This window comes from Vigna unguiculata, chromosome 11 (genome assembly GCF_004118075.2).
Source record: "Vigna unguiculata cultivar IT97K-499-35 chromosome 11, ASM411807v1, whole genome shotgun sequence".
Taxonomy (NCBI): Eukaryota; Viridiplantae; Streptophyta; class Magnoliopsida; order Fabales; family Fabaceae; genus Vigna; species Vigna unguiculata.
Window position 1 is genome coordinate 4385505 of NC_040289.1, and position 16896 is coordinate 4402400.

A 16896-nucleotide genomic window follows, 5' to 3' on the forward strand; every position below is an offset into this window, starting at 1 on the left:
AGGAGCAAGGCCAGTCCTTTTCAGGCTCACCTCCAAAAAATCAAATCATTTTCTCAATTGTTTTTTTCAAATATATTTTAAAGAACTACGTAACCCTGATTTCTCATTTTGAATCCCTGGTTTCTCGTTTTGAATGAGAATACGTAGGACCAAGGTCAATCTTTGTCGGGCCCAAAAAAATTAAAAAAAAAAATATTTTGTTTCTTTTAGCGTTTTTGTCTTCTTATTTTTGGGGAAAATTAATATTTTGAAAACCACATCAACTTTGCATTTTTAATTAAAGGTACCACCCTCGGGTGGGTGTTGTAGGGTGCTAACACCTTACTTACGCGTAACCGACTCCTAGATCCAAAATCTAGTTTTTCGCAGACTTGTCTTATCTTGATGGTTTTCTATAGTTTTCCAGAATAACTATGGTGGCGACTCCAAATCTCTTTTCAAACCTGTTTTCTTTTTTTAGTTCGTCGTCCCGTCGCGACCGCGGTACCTTTTTGATTTATTATGCAAACATTTAGTTTAGTAAAATAAATGTTATCACAACATTTTCTTAAGGAGAAAAATGAAATATGAAAAGGAAATAAAACAAAAAGGTAGAATGTAGGATAGATTATTTGAATGAATAAAATTAGAAAAATTTTAGTTTCAAAATAATATATATAAAATAATAATAATAAATAAAATAATAACAAAATAATAATAATAATGAATAAATAAAAAATTAATAAATGGTTAAATAATGTTTGTAAGATAAAATTAAAAATTTATTACAAAATTAAAAATAATTAAAAAAAAATCATTTTGAACCCAACTTTTATTAAAATAAATTAAATAAATAATAATAAAAACCCAATTATTTCTAATTGCTTCCTCTTGCTTTTATTCTTACCACATTTTTTAGCAATCCAATATCTCTTTCATTTTCACTCCCTTGTTCTCCTTTTACACGCCCACATTAACCACACACACCAGGCCCATTAACAAACTAACCTCCCACACCACTCACGCACACACACTCGGGTAACTTTTCACCTCCCTCACTCGTGCACTCAGATTCATTGAATTCACACACTCCTCGCTCACAGGCACAACTAACTTAGCAGATTCAACCAACGTTTCATTCACCTGGAAACACTGTAAAAACAGAATTAAGAAATAAATTGAAGAAGGAGGAGGAGGAGGAGGGGGAGAGAGACGGATGAAGAGTGAATTGGGTTTGAAGGATCAGAGAGAAGAAAGAAGATTTGAATAGCAAAGAAAAGAAATCACGGCAACGCAGGTGTTCATTCTTCTTACTCTATGGTTTCTATTAAATTTTATTTTGAATCATTGTTCGAATTGATCGTTTCTTTGGTGGATTTGTTATTTGCTTCAATTTATATCTTAATCCAAAAATCACATATCACAGAGTAGAATAGAACGCATAACAGAGAGATTAGAGTAAAAAAAATAGCAAATGTAGAATTAATTGATAACAATTCACTTCCTATGCGAAAGATGATAGTAAACCAATGAAATTATAGTTTTGAATATCTGTAAAATGAAAATAAACCTCCATTGCTGGAAAACACACTCAAGTTCAATAGGATTATCTAAAAAAGATGGAAGCAAAGAACAATGTAACAGTGGTGTTATCGGCCGTTGGAGGTCGCACACTTCAATTTTTTGAAGTTTGAAGTTAGGGTTAGAGACGAGAACACTGGGGTGCATTTCGATTTCGAGATTCTGATGGTGCCAAAGTGATCGCGGCAGCGGATTTGAGTTGCTCGGAAGCGTCTTCATCGGCGCCAGTTCCGATCAGATGCCTCATCGGAGTTGACCGAACCGAGGTTCGCGGTATCGTGATGGTAAATGACGGTAGTCTTGGAATCACTACGGCTGTGATGCTCGTCAATTGTGCTCATCAAAGGCGTTGCGAAGGTGGCCGGAGATGACGGAGAAGGTTCGATGGCGGTGTATTCACAGATTGCAGTGATGACGAAAACTGGTGGCGATGTGAAAAAATTCTGATTCAGAAACGAGAGTAGCTGTGAAGCATTACGATTTTCAGTTTGGGTCTGAAAATGAAGGTGGCTTGGACATGGCGGACGCCGGCGAGGTTGCCGGTGAGTCTATCGGAACGGCTTGGTGGTGGTTAACACCTGTGGTAGGATTTGTGTGGATGGTATGCGCAGATGGAAGAAGAAGTTAGAAAAGGAATTGGGTATAAGCTTGGCTGATTTCAATTTTCTTTCTGTACCCCATTTTAACCCTCCATACCCTCGTGTGCTAATAATTTGGACTACACTCAAATTACTTAGCGCACCCCATATTTATGCTTTGCCCTTTACCTGATTTGCTGTTTGCACCTCTCATTTCAATACTTACACTCCTGCCTTATTAATTAGATGCTTATGCTCTTTGCATCCCTGTTTTGCTATTCACACCGCTGCTTCATCTTTTTATTTGGGATTTATGTTTTTATCTATAAATCCATTCCTCACTTCTAAATCAAAATTACTATTTTTGTTGTGTTGGAGATGATTAATTATTATGTTAAGTCTTATATTGGTTTGATAATTAAAATATTATAAATAAAATTTGATTATTATATTAAGACTCGATAAATCTAAACTCTTAAGTAAAATTGGATTAATATGTTAAGTTTCAAGTTTACTTAACAATTAAATCTAAATTTTTAAATAAAATTTAATTATCATGTTAAATTTTGGACTTACAGGATAATTAAATTTATATTTTTTTAAAAAAATTTGATTATTATGTTAAGTCTCAATTTTACTTGATAATTAAATTTTTCAAATAATTAAAAAATATAATTATCGTATTTAGTTTTGGACTTAATTGATAATAATTTTTTATTATGTAAAGTTTCGGATTCACTTGATAAATAATATATATATATATATTAAAATTTAATTTTTTTAAATATTAATTAAATTAAGGTTAAAAAATATATATTAAAATTTAAATTTTTAAAAAATATTAATTAAATTATGGTTTTTTTAAATAGTTTGTTTTCATAAAGACTATGTTTCCCGATTTCTCAAAAGACAGGGTCAAATTTTTATGTTTTTTTTTAAACAATTTAAATAGTTGTTTATCTTTTTCATAGATCCAAGTCAACCTTAAAGATTATGGCGGATAGTTGAAATTTTTGTCCAATTATGGTGGAATAGTAAAATAGGGGTGTGCGAAGCAGGAAATGGACCGGCCCAAGCATTTTCCCTTTTCAGAATACATCATCTTCTTCCCCAAATTTCCAATACAAATGCCATGGAAGCTTTCTCGTGCACCTCCACGTCGCGGCCGCACCTCTGATCGGAAACTGCGTGGGAGCCGCGATCAGAAGCATCGACACGAGTAGCATTGAACTGAGGACCACCCTACCAACGGATTCCAGTGCGGCCATAATCGTCGTGCTGCTGCAGCGACGATTGGAAGCATCGTCGCTCTCTTTTGGAAATATATCTTTGGGAACTATATGTTAGCTTATGGTTGCAAATAGAGTTGATTGAGGCAGTCCATGCACTTTGTATATACGTATATACTGAGCTGTGATCTTCTTAAAGGGAGTTAAGGTGAGACAGGGCCAATGTTTTTATTTGAATCCATTTTTTTCCTTTTTTCTAAATTTGTTTATATTGAGTTTTCTAGTATTATTTTTGTTTATTGCGTACTTCACTCTATACTAAACTAAAAATTGTAATTGACTCTAAATCTGTGTTTGCGGTGATAATCATTATACTTAGCCCAAAACAGTATATTGAATCGTGAAGTCCACACATACTAGATAATGCCAATACCCGTAGAAGTTGTTCATGGATTTTGCAGAAGAGGGAACGAAACCCTTTTGTGTTGGGTAAGGGTATGGTTCCTTGATAGGATTTTCTATTTCTTTGACCCTTCCTTTGATGTTCCCTAAAAGGTATCATTGATCAAGTTGATCAACTACAATGTTAACATGAAAATCTGTACTTCTAATCTTTATTGTGCATTTTAAACATCCGCAACTTTCATTCCGTTTAATTTTGGTCGGATGTTTTATTTTGGATTGATTTATTTTATGTTCTTCTGACATATGTTTTCTATGGTAAATTATGTTATTGTGAAATCAATATGGTGACGTTTAAATTTGGTTGTCTTATTCAAAGTTGCTGATAAGGTAGCTAGGCAATCATTCGGCTAGCATGGACGTAGCACATTGTTATTTAAAGGGGAATGCTGATGCTGTGGAGTTTTGTCCGTATGATTTGTACCGTAATGTTTTAGCGGTATCCACTTACACATTACAAGAAGGTTGTCAGCCCAACCGACATGGAAGCATTTCACTTTTCAATGTTGATGAGGAGAAAGGCCACCTTGACATGGTTTTTAGTGAGGAAACTGCTGGAATTTTTGACATAAAGTGGAGCCCACCTGGAGGGCGTTTGAATCCTTTTCTAGCTCAAGCAGATGCTGATGGATACTTGAGAATTAAAATGCTGGAAGGTTGCTCTAATGGAGTGGAAGGTATGGATTTAGTTCTTGATTCATTTCTATGAAGCATTGTATTCGATATGAACATGTCAACTTAGTAACACTAAAAAACTGTATTGAAATAAAAAGTTGTCAAACTTGAAGTTCATACTGACGGATAGGCTGAAATTTAACCAAATATATAAATATTTAGAAGTAATATTAAAATATTAGGTAAAAATCTCATCACAAGTTACAGTGGAGACGATGCATGTACTCAAGATGAATTATTATTTGTTTGGCTCTAAAACTGAAGATTCGTCCATGTTACTAACAAAATGTTCGAAGGTTTAGTTGTTTTAGGTTTTGCTACATGGTATGTTGGAATGATATAGTGGTGCTTGTGTGAAAGTTTTCGATACCAAAGCTAGCTTAGTCCTTATTGTTTATGCAAAGCCCTCTATTTCACAAGCATATTTGCTTCTTCACAATGGGTTGACAACACTGAATTCTTGTGATCTTGAATTCACAATGGATGCTGAGTTCTTAGGCACGATCACTATAGAAGAATGCGAACTTGATAACACTAAGCTTGATAGCAACAAAACATCATGCTAATTGGCTTCACAAAACAAAATATGGTGAGAGTTTGATTGTTTTGGTTCTTACTCAAATATTGCATGTACCTGGACTTCCTATGCAACACATGGGAAAGCATAAATACATTGTTATCGTGGGTCAATTGAGTCAAAAGTGCATTTTATTTCGAGACTCACCGATTCTCTTGATTCTCAAGTTTTTTCCAAGTCTATCTAAATCTAGAAAGGAGTTCAAACAGTCAATTGGCTACCTATACTTAGAAGTGTAACTGTTGGAATTTACGAGTTGAGACTTAAGAGTTTGATAACAATTTCTTATGCGGTCAAAAATCCCACAAGACTGATTCCCATATATGGCTATTTTGGGATTTTAATCTATTTCTTTTTGATGGCCTTTCTGAATGTAAGATTCATGTGTTAGTATGAAAACTGCAATTATTGTTACAACTTACACCTATTATTTGACATTCTAACAGTTTTAGTTGCTTTATATACTTTTTTGTTAGCGGCTATTGTTTTTATTATATAGGTTTAGTACATGTACTCATCCACGACATCTAGTTATGTTATTTTTAAATTGGTATTTTGCTAAAGAGATGTCTTATCATCTTTTACTCACTTACCTTGTACTAAAGATTTGTTATTGATTCTATGTCAGGAGTTAATCTAAAGGAGATCACTAATGAGAAAATCAGCAACTCTATGTGCTTGTACATGGATTGGAACCCTTCAGCCACATCTATCACAGTAGGACTTTCTGATGGCTCTGTGTCTATTGTTTCTGTTCTTGAATCCAAGCTAGAAATACAAGAACAGTGGAAGGCTCATGATTTTGAACTCTGGACAACCTGCTTTGATACTCACCAACCAAATTTGATATACACTGGCTCTGATGATTGCAAGTTCAGTTGCTGGGATTTGCGAGATAAACCTCCCAATGTGGTATTTCAAAGCTCTAAGGTCCACAAAATGGGTGTTACCTGCATTGAGAAGAGTCCACATGACCCGAATATCTTGTTGACTGGTAGCTATGATGAATTCCTGAGGGTATGGGATTTAAGGTCACTCTCAAAACCCCTTAACAGTTCTTCAATTAGCTTAGGGGGAGGAGTTTGGAGGGTTAAGCAGCACCCCTTCATTCCAGGCTTGGTCTTGGCTGCATGTATGCACAATGGTTTTGCTATTGTTGCCATTAAAGGTGACAGTGCTGAAGTGTTGGAAACTTACAACAAACATGATTCTCTTGCTTATGGAGCAGACTGGCAGAAAGGTGAAGCAAATCACTTTGGTGGGAAAACCAAACCATTGGTGGCTACTTGCTCATTCTATGACAAACATGTTAGAGTGTGGAGGTCAGAAAATTATATTGTCTCGTAGAACGTTTGTTCTTACTTAACTTTAGCCCACTAGGAAATGTGATACACAGTTTATTTATTCAATCATGGGTTGCATTATTTTGACACTTTCATTCACATTTAATTGTTTTTTTTTTCCTATTCACAGCTTGAAGAATGAATTTACTGTCACTGTTTGATCGTGGTAGTTGATTGAATTATATTAATTAATTGGAACAAATCATCAATGATAAAATTTTCAACACTGGCAAAATTGCTATCTAAGTTATTTTGATTGGGTTTTGATGAGACAAATAACCTCGATAAAAACTAACTAATTGGAGTAGCTTATATAGATTAGTTTAAGCAATACAAAAGTTGTGTAGGTAGTTTTTTGTTTATAAAATATAAGCTATTTCAGATCATTTGTACTGTATTTAATTTTCTTCTATAAGTATTTTATATTTGAATACATTTTTTATTATTTTAAATTTCATTTGATTGTTATCTATTTTAATCTTATAGACACAATTAATTATTATATTATTTTTAATATTTGTTTGGTAAATTTTTATTTTATTTTATGTATTTAGAATTAAAAATATTTATACAAAATTAAGTATCAAATAAATGTTTAATGTAAACGTAGCCTAAATAAGAAATAACTAAAATAACATTTCTGAAAAATAAATAAAAGGTAAATTTAATTAGTACTCATGATATGAATTCATTTAAATAAAATTACTTGTTCAAACAAAAAACCATATACAACTTTTAAAAATTAAATAAAAATACTAACTTTTTTAATAGGAATTTAATTATTTAAAAAAATCTAAAATTATATTACATAATAATATATTTATATTTAGAAACAGAAATTGTATTTATATATTAAAAGTTATTTACTTATTTTTTTTATGTCATTTTTCATTAACTACCAACTAATTTATCAAACCCCTATATATAATTCAATAAGTTATTTTATCTGTTCAAAATTTATGAGTTAGAAACTTATAATGTAATAGTTAATTTATTAGCTACTAATTATCTTATAAGCTAACTTATTTACGTAAAAAAAAAATAATTGTAACATTTGTGATAGAAATTAAAAGTTTTATCTCCAAAACTTTAAACTTAAACTATTTTGCTAGAACAAATTGTCTATCAATTTCTTAGTTTAAATTATTATCATTATAACAATTTAATTTAACTTCTATTGTCATTAAGTACTACTAAACCCATCTTCCAAATAACTCCAATCCAATGCTCATTAATCATAAAACAATACATTCTCTTTGAAAGATACTCCGATTCTATCTCTTAACCATTGTACAATACTTTTTACTATGACCAAATTTATTGTAAAAATTATAGTGATTTTATTTTTATTTTTTATCTTTGTATGAACAATCTTTTCACCACTATATTAAGCATCAATGGTTTATGTTTTATTTAAATAGGTTTTTATATCAAAGTTTTAATATGTTGTGATGAAATTACTTTAATGCTTAAAGGTAAATAATTTGTGGAAATTGTCTAATTTTATGACTAAGTATTTAAATGATATATGCATACGTAAATGTAAGCTTATAATTTGAGGATGATTGTGAATGATTATTTGAATTTTTGTATTAAATAAATAATTGTGGTGTAACAAATATTTTTAACTTTACTAATAGTCTAGGTTACACAAATAAGACATTAAGTGGTCAGAAGCCGAAAGAAAGTTTATAGTGTTGTCAAAATACCTATTTTGAATTTTAAGTATCAATATATTTTAAATGATCTATGTAATTGAGGTTTGTATATATACCTAAAGTATTAAAACAGGTTAAGTTTTATCTTGAAGTGAAGACATTAATAAATATTTCTTGATAGATATAATGTAATGTATAGATAGATGTATAATATATCGATGAGTGTGCTTGTAATTGAAAAAATAATGATGGATTGAATGACTTGTAAATATATATTATGATAAATTTAAAATAGAGTTGTTTCATTTTGATAATTTACTCTTTTATAAATATATATATATATATATATATATATATATATATATATATATATATATATATATTATATGGGTTAAATATGTTTTTTAGTCCCTCAAGTTTTAGTGAATTTTGGAATTAGTTTATCTTTGAAACTTTATACCAATTTAGTCCTTCATCTTTAGAAATGATAGAAATGTGTGAATTTAGTCATTCTTACCAAATTTTGCTAAGTTTATTTGACATTTTAAACACATTTTGTGGTAATATTTGAATTAACATTAAAGTGAAAATGTGTCAAACAGCGTAAACAATTCAAATACTATCATGAAAATCATGAAATGCGTTTGAAACGTCAAATCAACTTAACAAAATCTGGTTAAAAATACTAATTTTACGTATTTTTAAAGATTTGAATGACTAAATTGATCAAAAATTGTAAAGAGGGATTAATTTTAAATTTCAATGAAACTTAAGGAAGCAAAAACATATTTAAATATATATATATATATATATATATATATATATATATATTTGTTTGTGTGGTAACATGTTATTAAGATTGTGTGAACAAATGAGATTATAGTCTGAAACTGTATCCGAAGAACATGAATATGTGTATATATTAGAATTTATGTGTTGGGCTTATAGTAAAATAAATAGTATTGTGTAAGTTTTACACTTATTTTTTTAAGTTATACAAACTTTTTCTTATTTGAAAAAAAAATCATTTACTTGTATGAGTTTATACAATGAATATTATTAAATTTAGTTTCTAATTTATTTTCAAAAATTTAAATTTGTTATTTTCCTAACGTTAGTTATTTCCGTATATAAAGGTAAATTTCTCTTAATTCGAATTACATGATAAATTCAAAAGTAACTCATTAACGATAAGATTCTAAAATAAGCTATTTTAAAATACTTAATAAACATTTTTTATATTAATTAAATTAATTAAATAATATATTAATTAGCTTACAAATGTTATCAAATGACTTTATATCTTTACATTTATCAATCATTTTTTATTTTCTATTATTTAAAAAAATCTTTGAAATTTAAAAGTATTTATATTTTTTAAGTTTTGTATTTAATAAAATTAAACTATTTTATAACTATCTTATTGTTCAATTTACCTTTTATTTTTACGAAAACTTACACATACTTCTACTAAATATGTATACAAGTTAATAAAAAATTGTTTTATAATTTGGTATTATGTATACAGCTCAATAAAAAAATTTAGTAATATTTTGTAATTGATTTGTTAATTACATTTTCACTTTTATTTTCATAACGTGAACAAAAGATTCTAAATAACACAATTTCATAAAACACATTTATGGTAGGTAAATTAAACGATCTTTGTTGATTGTGTGATTACCAAAATTATTATCATTTTTTGTTAAAAAAGTTCTTATTTTTTTCCCAATTCAAACCACACAATTCTTCTTTATCAATTTTTAAATGTAACTGAATTTTAAAATCTTAAACTATAGTAAATTAACCAACGTGTCTATTCAAACTCAACCACTTAATTGATTATTATTTTTATTATTATAAAGTTTCAATGTGATCACTTCTTAAAACAACTTTGACCCAACCAACGGTAGTACGATTTCTTGTGAACTAAGTTTGTCAACATGTTTCAATTATTTAATATCATACTTTGAAAACATTAAACTCGTTAAATTATATAAGTTGCTATAATTAAATGAAATGTGGAAACCTTTTTAACAGCAAATATATATATTTTAATTAAATTTTCAAAAAATGTTGAAACCTATTTTAAAGAAACCTCCTTTGCTAATAGCTTGTTGTTAGTTTAAAATAAAATTAAAGTAAAATATTTCAAAAAAATTTTAGATTTTTATATAGATAAAAAAATATAAAAACAAAAGAAAATATTTCATTAGTGATTTCCGGTAACATCAGAGATTCGTTAATAGTAACACGTTTTGTTCTCTGATTTGTATACATTTTTGTTTTTCAATATTTTTTTAAGTTAAAATTATTATTTATTAATTTTACCCTTTATAGGACATTTTTTGTAAAATTTAACCATTTTTCCGATTTGATTATTTTTTTAATTTTAACCATTTTATTATTTTTGTTTATCATAAAAAAAAGTAAATACAATGTTATTTCGATATTAAGTAAGTTTATATAATATTGTTATGATCATTATATTCGTTGTGGAGAGCTCAGACAAAAGATGAGAGGATGTCAAATTATATTTTTTATACATAAATTATTTTTCAAGTTTAGATATTGTAGACACATTTTTTTTATCTTTATCACAAGTTTTTTTTCTTGAGAAAAGAATCGATTATTTTAGTGTTTATCAAATATTTCTAATCTTAATTTATTATATTTTACCTGTTTAGAAAAAGACAAATTTATCATCATTGAGTGGTACATAACATACAAATTTATCACATGCATGAGGAAAAAAATTGCTTCATCAAAGAAAAGGTAGAAAATGAACTTTTTATAAGAAGAAATTAATCAATCTAAAATATTTCTGACCTTACTGTGGTGTAACTTAATTTTTAAAAGAATGAGAGATCGAGATAAAAAGAGACAGATGAGTAAGAAATAGGTACGAGAAATAGAAAAACTAAAGAAAAACGAAAAAGAATTGGACAATTTTTTTCTAAAATTATTATAAATAATATAATAATATATAAATAAAATTTTATAATATATAAAAAAATAAATTATAAAACTTTGGGGGAGCCGTCGGTCTCCTAGAGTCACATTGAAAATCCGCCTGGAACTACGCTTAAGGTATTATCTATTTTGAAGTTTGAAACTTGAGGTATTGTATTATTCACTTTACAACTTAAAACTTTTTTCACTCTTATAATTCTTAAAAGATATATTGAATCGAAGGGAAAAAGTATGTATTTAAGTTATCTTTATTGTCATTCCTAAACTATGTGAGAATAAGTTCCTATTTGAGGACTACAAAATTTTTTGTTTGTATGTCCAATATCAATATTCCAAAATTAAATCACTTGAAATAACAATACATTAGAAGTATTATTCTATCGTGATTTTATTTTTAAAAGATATTATCAAAATATCGAAAGAATAATATATATATTTGATTCTTTTAATCAAAACTACTAATTCATACTATTAATATATCGTAGCAATAATTCATCTAATCTTAAAAATTTTAATATCTTTTACATAGGAATCTTTTTTAAAATTTGTATTCTTAACTAGCTAAACTTCTAACCTTCCGGTGTTGTAAAAATTCACTAATTAGATTTTAAAACCTGTGAGATCTTATCAATTTATTTTTTAAGAGAAGAAAAATTAATTATGATTATCATGTTTAAATGTTAAAATTTGTGAAACTAATTTATTATTATATTTTAATTTAGAGATAATTTAACGCTAAAAGTTAATATTAAATAAGAAATAACAAATGGATATTTACCTAATCTTATATTTTAGAGGTGGGTCCCATGTAAGACCACGTCATCTAACTTTTTCCGTGTCTACCTCGGTCCACCGTCCAACCCCTAACTCACCAACCCATTCACGTTTTCTTGGTCCCAAATTGACGGAATATTCCAAAACTCCGTCACTTTCCAACCCAATGAAAAACCTCTCACGTCACGTCGTTAAGTTTCTCTGCACACGTTACTGTTCCTCTCACGCATATATACATGTATATGCTTCTTCACGTTTTTTTTCCGCTCCATTTTCCTTCTTTGTTTTTTTCTCCCTTTCGTTTTCTCATTCTTTTTCTTTCATCTTCCATACAAAATTTCTCTGCCATGGCGATTCCAATTAAGTTTTCCGTTCTGCTTCGGTTTCTCTTCCTATTTTCTCTCTTCTTGTTTTCGGTCTCCGATTCCGATTCTCCGAGTGCACACCAGCACCGCGTGTTTCCGCGGCCGCTGATAGTGGAGCACGCGGGGGTGGCGGAAGTGGAGGAGGAGGTACGCCTGCGATGTGGCGCGTGGCGCGTGGCTGGGGAGGCGAACAACCTGGGCGAGTGGAAGACGGTGCCGAAGGAGTGCGCGGAGTTCGTCAAGGAGTACATGACGGGGAAAGGGTACTTGGTGGATCTGGAGATGGTGTCCAAGGAGGCGGAGGAGTATGCCAAGAGTGTGAAACTCAGTGACGATGGCAAAGACGCGTGGATTTTCGACATTGATGAGACCTTGCTCTCCAATCTCCCCTATTATTCCGCACATGGATATGGGTAATGGTTGTGCATTTTGATTTCGTTTTACTCCAAAGTAAAAAAAAAAAAAAAGTAGGTAAACCGGATATAATGAATATGATCTTAGTTTGGATAAACTTCTTTGTTAATATTAACTTTTTTTTTAAATAAGAAAAGATTTCGAGGTGATTTAGAATTTGTTTATTAGCTTATGTATAAAGCTGTTTTCCCTAAAATTTTATAGAAAGATGATTTTTAATTTATGCATAAATGTCAATTTTAATTTGTGGTTTTCCTTCTTTTTTTAATCTTTTTTGTTGTTGAGAGTGTTTCTGATAATAGACTAAATACTAAGTTTGTTGTTGGGTAAAAACACTTGAAAAGTGTAATTTACCATACCTTAGATATTTGATTGTGCTAAAATTGAAAAATGTCCTTGAAAGTAAAATTTATCACTTCAGTTCTGTTATTAAAAGAACCATTGCCAATTTTTGTCTTTGGATTTAACCACTTGTTATATGAAGCTCGGACACACCTCGTAGATATAAATGGTGTTCCTTGTGTCCCACACACGTACGGCATTTGAAAGCCAATTTTTTGTCTCCACATAATTTTTATATAACTCCTATACAACGATAATAATAACAAATACAATTATTTTCTAAAAATCCATAAATTTATTACATAAATTTCTATTATGATTATAAAAATAAAGAACAAATCTCATTACCACTTTTTGCCTTTTGGATATTAAATGAATAAATTAAATTCATTTTTGTATTAACTAACAAATTATATATGACTAATCTTGTTTATAGTTCAATATATTTGACTAAACTTGTTTATATATGATTTTCAGTATTAAATAGATAGTGATCTAATATATAGATCCTAGATAGTGATATAGATCCGTGTTCTTGTATCCTACATTTTTAGAGACTACCGAAATGTCTGTGTCGTGTGTCCTTGTTAGTATCTGTGCTACATATTTTAGTATATGAAAGAATTTTCCAAATTTTAATTAAGTCCTAATTTCAGAACTAGTTGTCATGAAAGTAAGTGGTAGTGTAAGGACCAAAAAGCCTCTAGTATTCTTCTGCATTTACCTTGTTCACATTTGGTATTTCGCCTTATGTTTGTTCGAAGAGATGTGATACACGTATAATAATAATTCATACAACAATTTGTGCAACTTTCTTTTTTTGTCTATCTCCATTACATTATTTGTTTCATATCATGTTTCTCTGCTTTTCACTCTTTCTCTCTCTTAGTTGTACAAAATGCTTCACATTTCTCGTTCAAATAAAATTTCTCGTGTTTTAATGTGTTTGTAGGCTTGAGGTTTTTGACCATGACAAGTTTGACGATTGGGTGGAGACCGGTGGAGCTCCAGCCATAGAACCCAGTTTAAAGCTCTATGAAGGTGTTCTGAGTCTGGGATTCAAGGTTATTCTGCTGACTGGACGGAGTGAAAGACACAGGAGTGTTACTATTGATAATTTGGTCAATGCTGGGTTTAAGGAATGGGATCAGCTCATATTAAGGTAATTCCTAAAACATATTTGCTAGCTTTAGGACAGCAAATGATGTATGTTTATTAACTACATTAATTAAATGCGGAAAGATTCTCTGAGTATGTTCTGCAATCCTTTCTGTTTTAAATATCTTGGATCTTTCATTCAAGCGAGGTGGTCGAAATTTAGAAGGCCTGAGGTATCTCATCAATGTGTCATCATGACTAAAAGGTTCCTCTAAGCATAAAGATAATTAATGCAAGACAGCGCATAGTTGTAGAGAAGGCCAAATGGAGGAAAAACCTTATTAGCAATCTTATAAACTTTATATTGTGCTTGCATATAGATTTTAAGCAGCCTTGCCTAGTTAATGGCGATGGATGAACATAATTTAGTTTTATAAAATGATATTTGCTCATTAGCAACCTACAGTCGAAGTACTTCAACGGTTCTACCATAGAAGAATTTTAGGAATCACTAGAGCACATGATAAGGTCATATAGAATTTCCTAATAACCTGGATTCTTATTTTCAAATGACATGCCCCTTGTTAGATATGTGTTGACAAAGCTCAACAGTGTTATACTTGTCTAGTCCGTGAAGTTGATCCCAACTCCTAAGCTAGTGAAAGAAGACTTTGGTAGTTGTTATTTTATGCTGCAGTAAATGACAAGATTCCATGCTCCTTCCTTGTCATTGCTCTCCCTGGTTTCAATATACCTAGTGTTTCTCCAGTTGGCATTGTTTTTGGTTTCTTGAGTTCATTTTAGTACTCCATATAAAATCCAAGCGAATATCATGTCAGCATCAATATTGGCATATCTTGTTAATGACTAGATGCTGCTGTTAGATGACATTACAGAAAACTATTGAATTGTTATTGTTTTTGAGTTAGATGATGATATGTTTGTCTTCTTAATATCTTATCAATGTTAAAATTTATAATTAATTGACAGTCTCTGTCGTTTTAAGTAAAACAATTTGTCTCCTAGCCATATTATCTACATTTTTCTCTTCTATTTGTGTTTTCGTACATATTATATTTTTGGGCCCGGGTGCTGACAATACAAATGTTATCTCTGAGAAAGCATTATAAGTTTTGAAACTGTTTCATATATTATGCTTTTTATAAAGGGAATGTGCACAAATGTGGCAAGTCTAGTGCTTCTTTTTCTCTTCAGCATTTCATGATATACGCTCCTTATTTTCCTTTTTATTTGAATCATATGCCTTTAATGTATGTTCTTTGTTGTATCTGTAAATTCTGTAAGGTTTGCCTTCATTTAGATTTTTTGGATTAGGTATTCACTGATGTAGTTAATAAATTAACTTGCTATTATGAAATGAAGAAATACGAACACAAGAATAATTTAACGCATTACACCCTTATTTCCTTTCATAATTTATTTCTTTTTAAGCAACTAATTTCAACAATTCCAGACTTCAACCTCTTTGTTGTTAAAGTGGACTGATTTACTCAATTTTGATGGATAAATTTTGAACCTCTATATAGAGCAGGTTGGATGACTATATCTTAATTAAAAATCTTAATCATAGGATTCGATTAATTTACACTCCTAACAAACGATTGGAAATGGAGATTAGATGCCCCAAACACCATCATGATTCTATATAATGTAGACAGTTTATAGGGGCACACAACAAGGTGATGATGTACTTGATGGTTGTCTATTACCACGAATAATTACATCATAGTCCGCACGTATTCTGGAGTTTTGTTCTTCATATCTTGGCAGTGGCAATAGTCAATTATACAAAGGAATACCTGGTTGTAGTCCTATTTCTTTTACGGGTGTTTATATTCAAAGAACCTAACATCTTTTCTGCTATCATCATATTATGTCATTAATTTTGACTTATTGTTCCTAAGTCAATTCACCCCCTTGCTTTCACTGTTTCTTTTCTGCAACTTCTGTTCTGTGTTATATCTGCAAGGTAAGAGCTTCTACCTAAGAAGTTTTCATTGTACATGTAATCGTGTACACTTTTAGGATGATGGTGCTTTGATTTTGCACTCTGAAGCTATGCCACTTTTATTTGATGGTGAATTTTGAATCTGTTATTTTGCAATGTTCAGAAGGTCAGAAGATCAAGGGAAACGAGCTGTAGTCTACAAATCAGAGAAGAGGAGTGAGATGGAGAAAGATGGATACAGGATTCTCGGAAACTCTGGTGACCAGTGGAGCGATTTATTAGGTTCTTCACTATCTGTTCGATCCTTCAAGCTTCCAAATCCCATGTATTACATCCCTTAGTAAACCCTCATTTATTTGCAAATATCTGCTATCCCAACTGTACATAACCAGAGTCACTCAATTCATATCCTCAATATCATTGCAAATACTTCATACACTATCTCAATTAAATTTGTATTAAAAACTCATAATATTTCTATTTATACTCAATGGCGTGCCTCACAATTTAAAACAAAATCTAAATACCTAAAACAATGAATTATGAACCATCCCTTGGTGTAACCTTTAATTATATATTCAATTCCTTGAAAACCAAGAAATCTTGGTTCGTCCCTTCCAAGAATTTGGTATCTTAATATATTACATTCCATACTCTCAGACTAATACTTTACTGAATTAGATTTTATTTTTCCAGCCAAGTGTTTGCATATGCAAAGTTGGGAATTGGACTGTCATTTGTGCTGTGTTTTATTGGTTTCTTCTTTTACTATACAATCAATTCTTGAGTTCAAAATAAACACAATCCAATCTAACCTAATATGCTTCCGAATGAATACTTTTTTCTTTTTTATTTTTATGGGTTAAATATGTTTTTGAT

General features: G+C 30.1%; 2 protein-coding genes across 3 annotated transcripts; both read left to right on the plus strand.

Annotated features, from left to right (window-relative positions):
- The first annotated feature begins 986 nt into the window (after window positions 1–986).
- On the plus strand, window positions 987–6523 carry LOC114169196 (diphthine methyltransferase homolog). Of its 2 annotated transcripts, none has more exons than XM_028054233.1 (3): window positions 987–1276; window positions 4149–4506; window positions 5710–6523. In XM_028054233.1, exons 2-3 carry the CDS (start codon window positions 4185–4187, stop codon window positions 6426–6428), a joined length of 1041 nt encoding a protein of 346 aa, XP_027910034.1. In that variant the 5' UTR covers window positions 987–1276; window positions 4149–4184; the 3' UTR covers window positions 6429–6523. The 2 variants fall into 2 exon arrangements, with proteins under 2 accessions (XP_027910034.1, XP_027910033.1); XM_028054232.1 differs by lacking the exon at window positions 987–1276 and adding an exon at window positions 3140–3575.
- A 5560-nt stretch (window positions 6524–12083) lies between these two features.
- LOC114169198 (acid phosphatase 1) lies at window positions 12084–16503 on the plus strand. The gene is made up of 3 exons (XM_028054234.1): window positions 12084–12607; window positions 13903–14112; window positions 16181–16503. Exons 1-3 carry the CDS (start codon window positions 12177–12179, stop codon window positions 16356–16358), a joined length of 819 nt encoding a protein of 272 aa, XP_027910035.1. The 5' UTR covers window positions 12084–12176; the 3' UTR covers window positions 16359–16503.
- Window positions 16504–16896: the final 393 nt, after the last annotated feature.

Excerpts from the sequence above, each read along its gene's own strand:
- LOC114169198 (XM_028054234.1), top strand. The coding sequence starts at position 12,177 with ATGGCGATTCCAATTAAGTTTTCCGTTCTGCTTCGGTTTCTCTTCCTA. Across the intron at positions 12,608-13,902 it reads TATTCCGCACATGGATATGG|GCTTGAGGTTTTTGACCATG; the intron begins GTAATGGTTGTG and ends ATGTGTTTGTAG. Across the intron at positions 14,113-16,180 it reads TGGGATCAGCTCATATTAAG|AAGGTCAGAAGATCAAGGGA; the intron begins GTAATTCCTAAA and ends TGCAATGTTCAG.
- LOC114169196 (XM_028054233.1), top strand. The coding sequence starts at position 4,185 with ATGGACGTAGCACATTGTTATTTAAAGGGGAATGCTGATGCTGTGGAG. Across the intron at positions 4,507-5,709 it reads TTGCTCTAATGGAGTGGAAG|GAGTTAATCTAAAGGAGATC; the intron begins GTATGGATTTAG and ends ATTCTATGTCAG.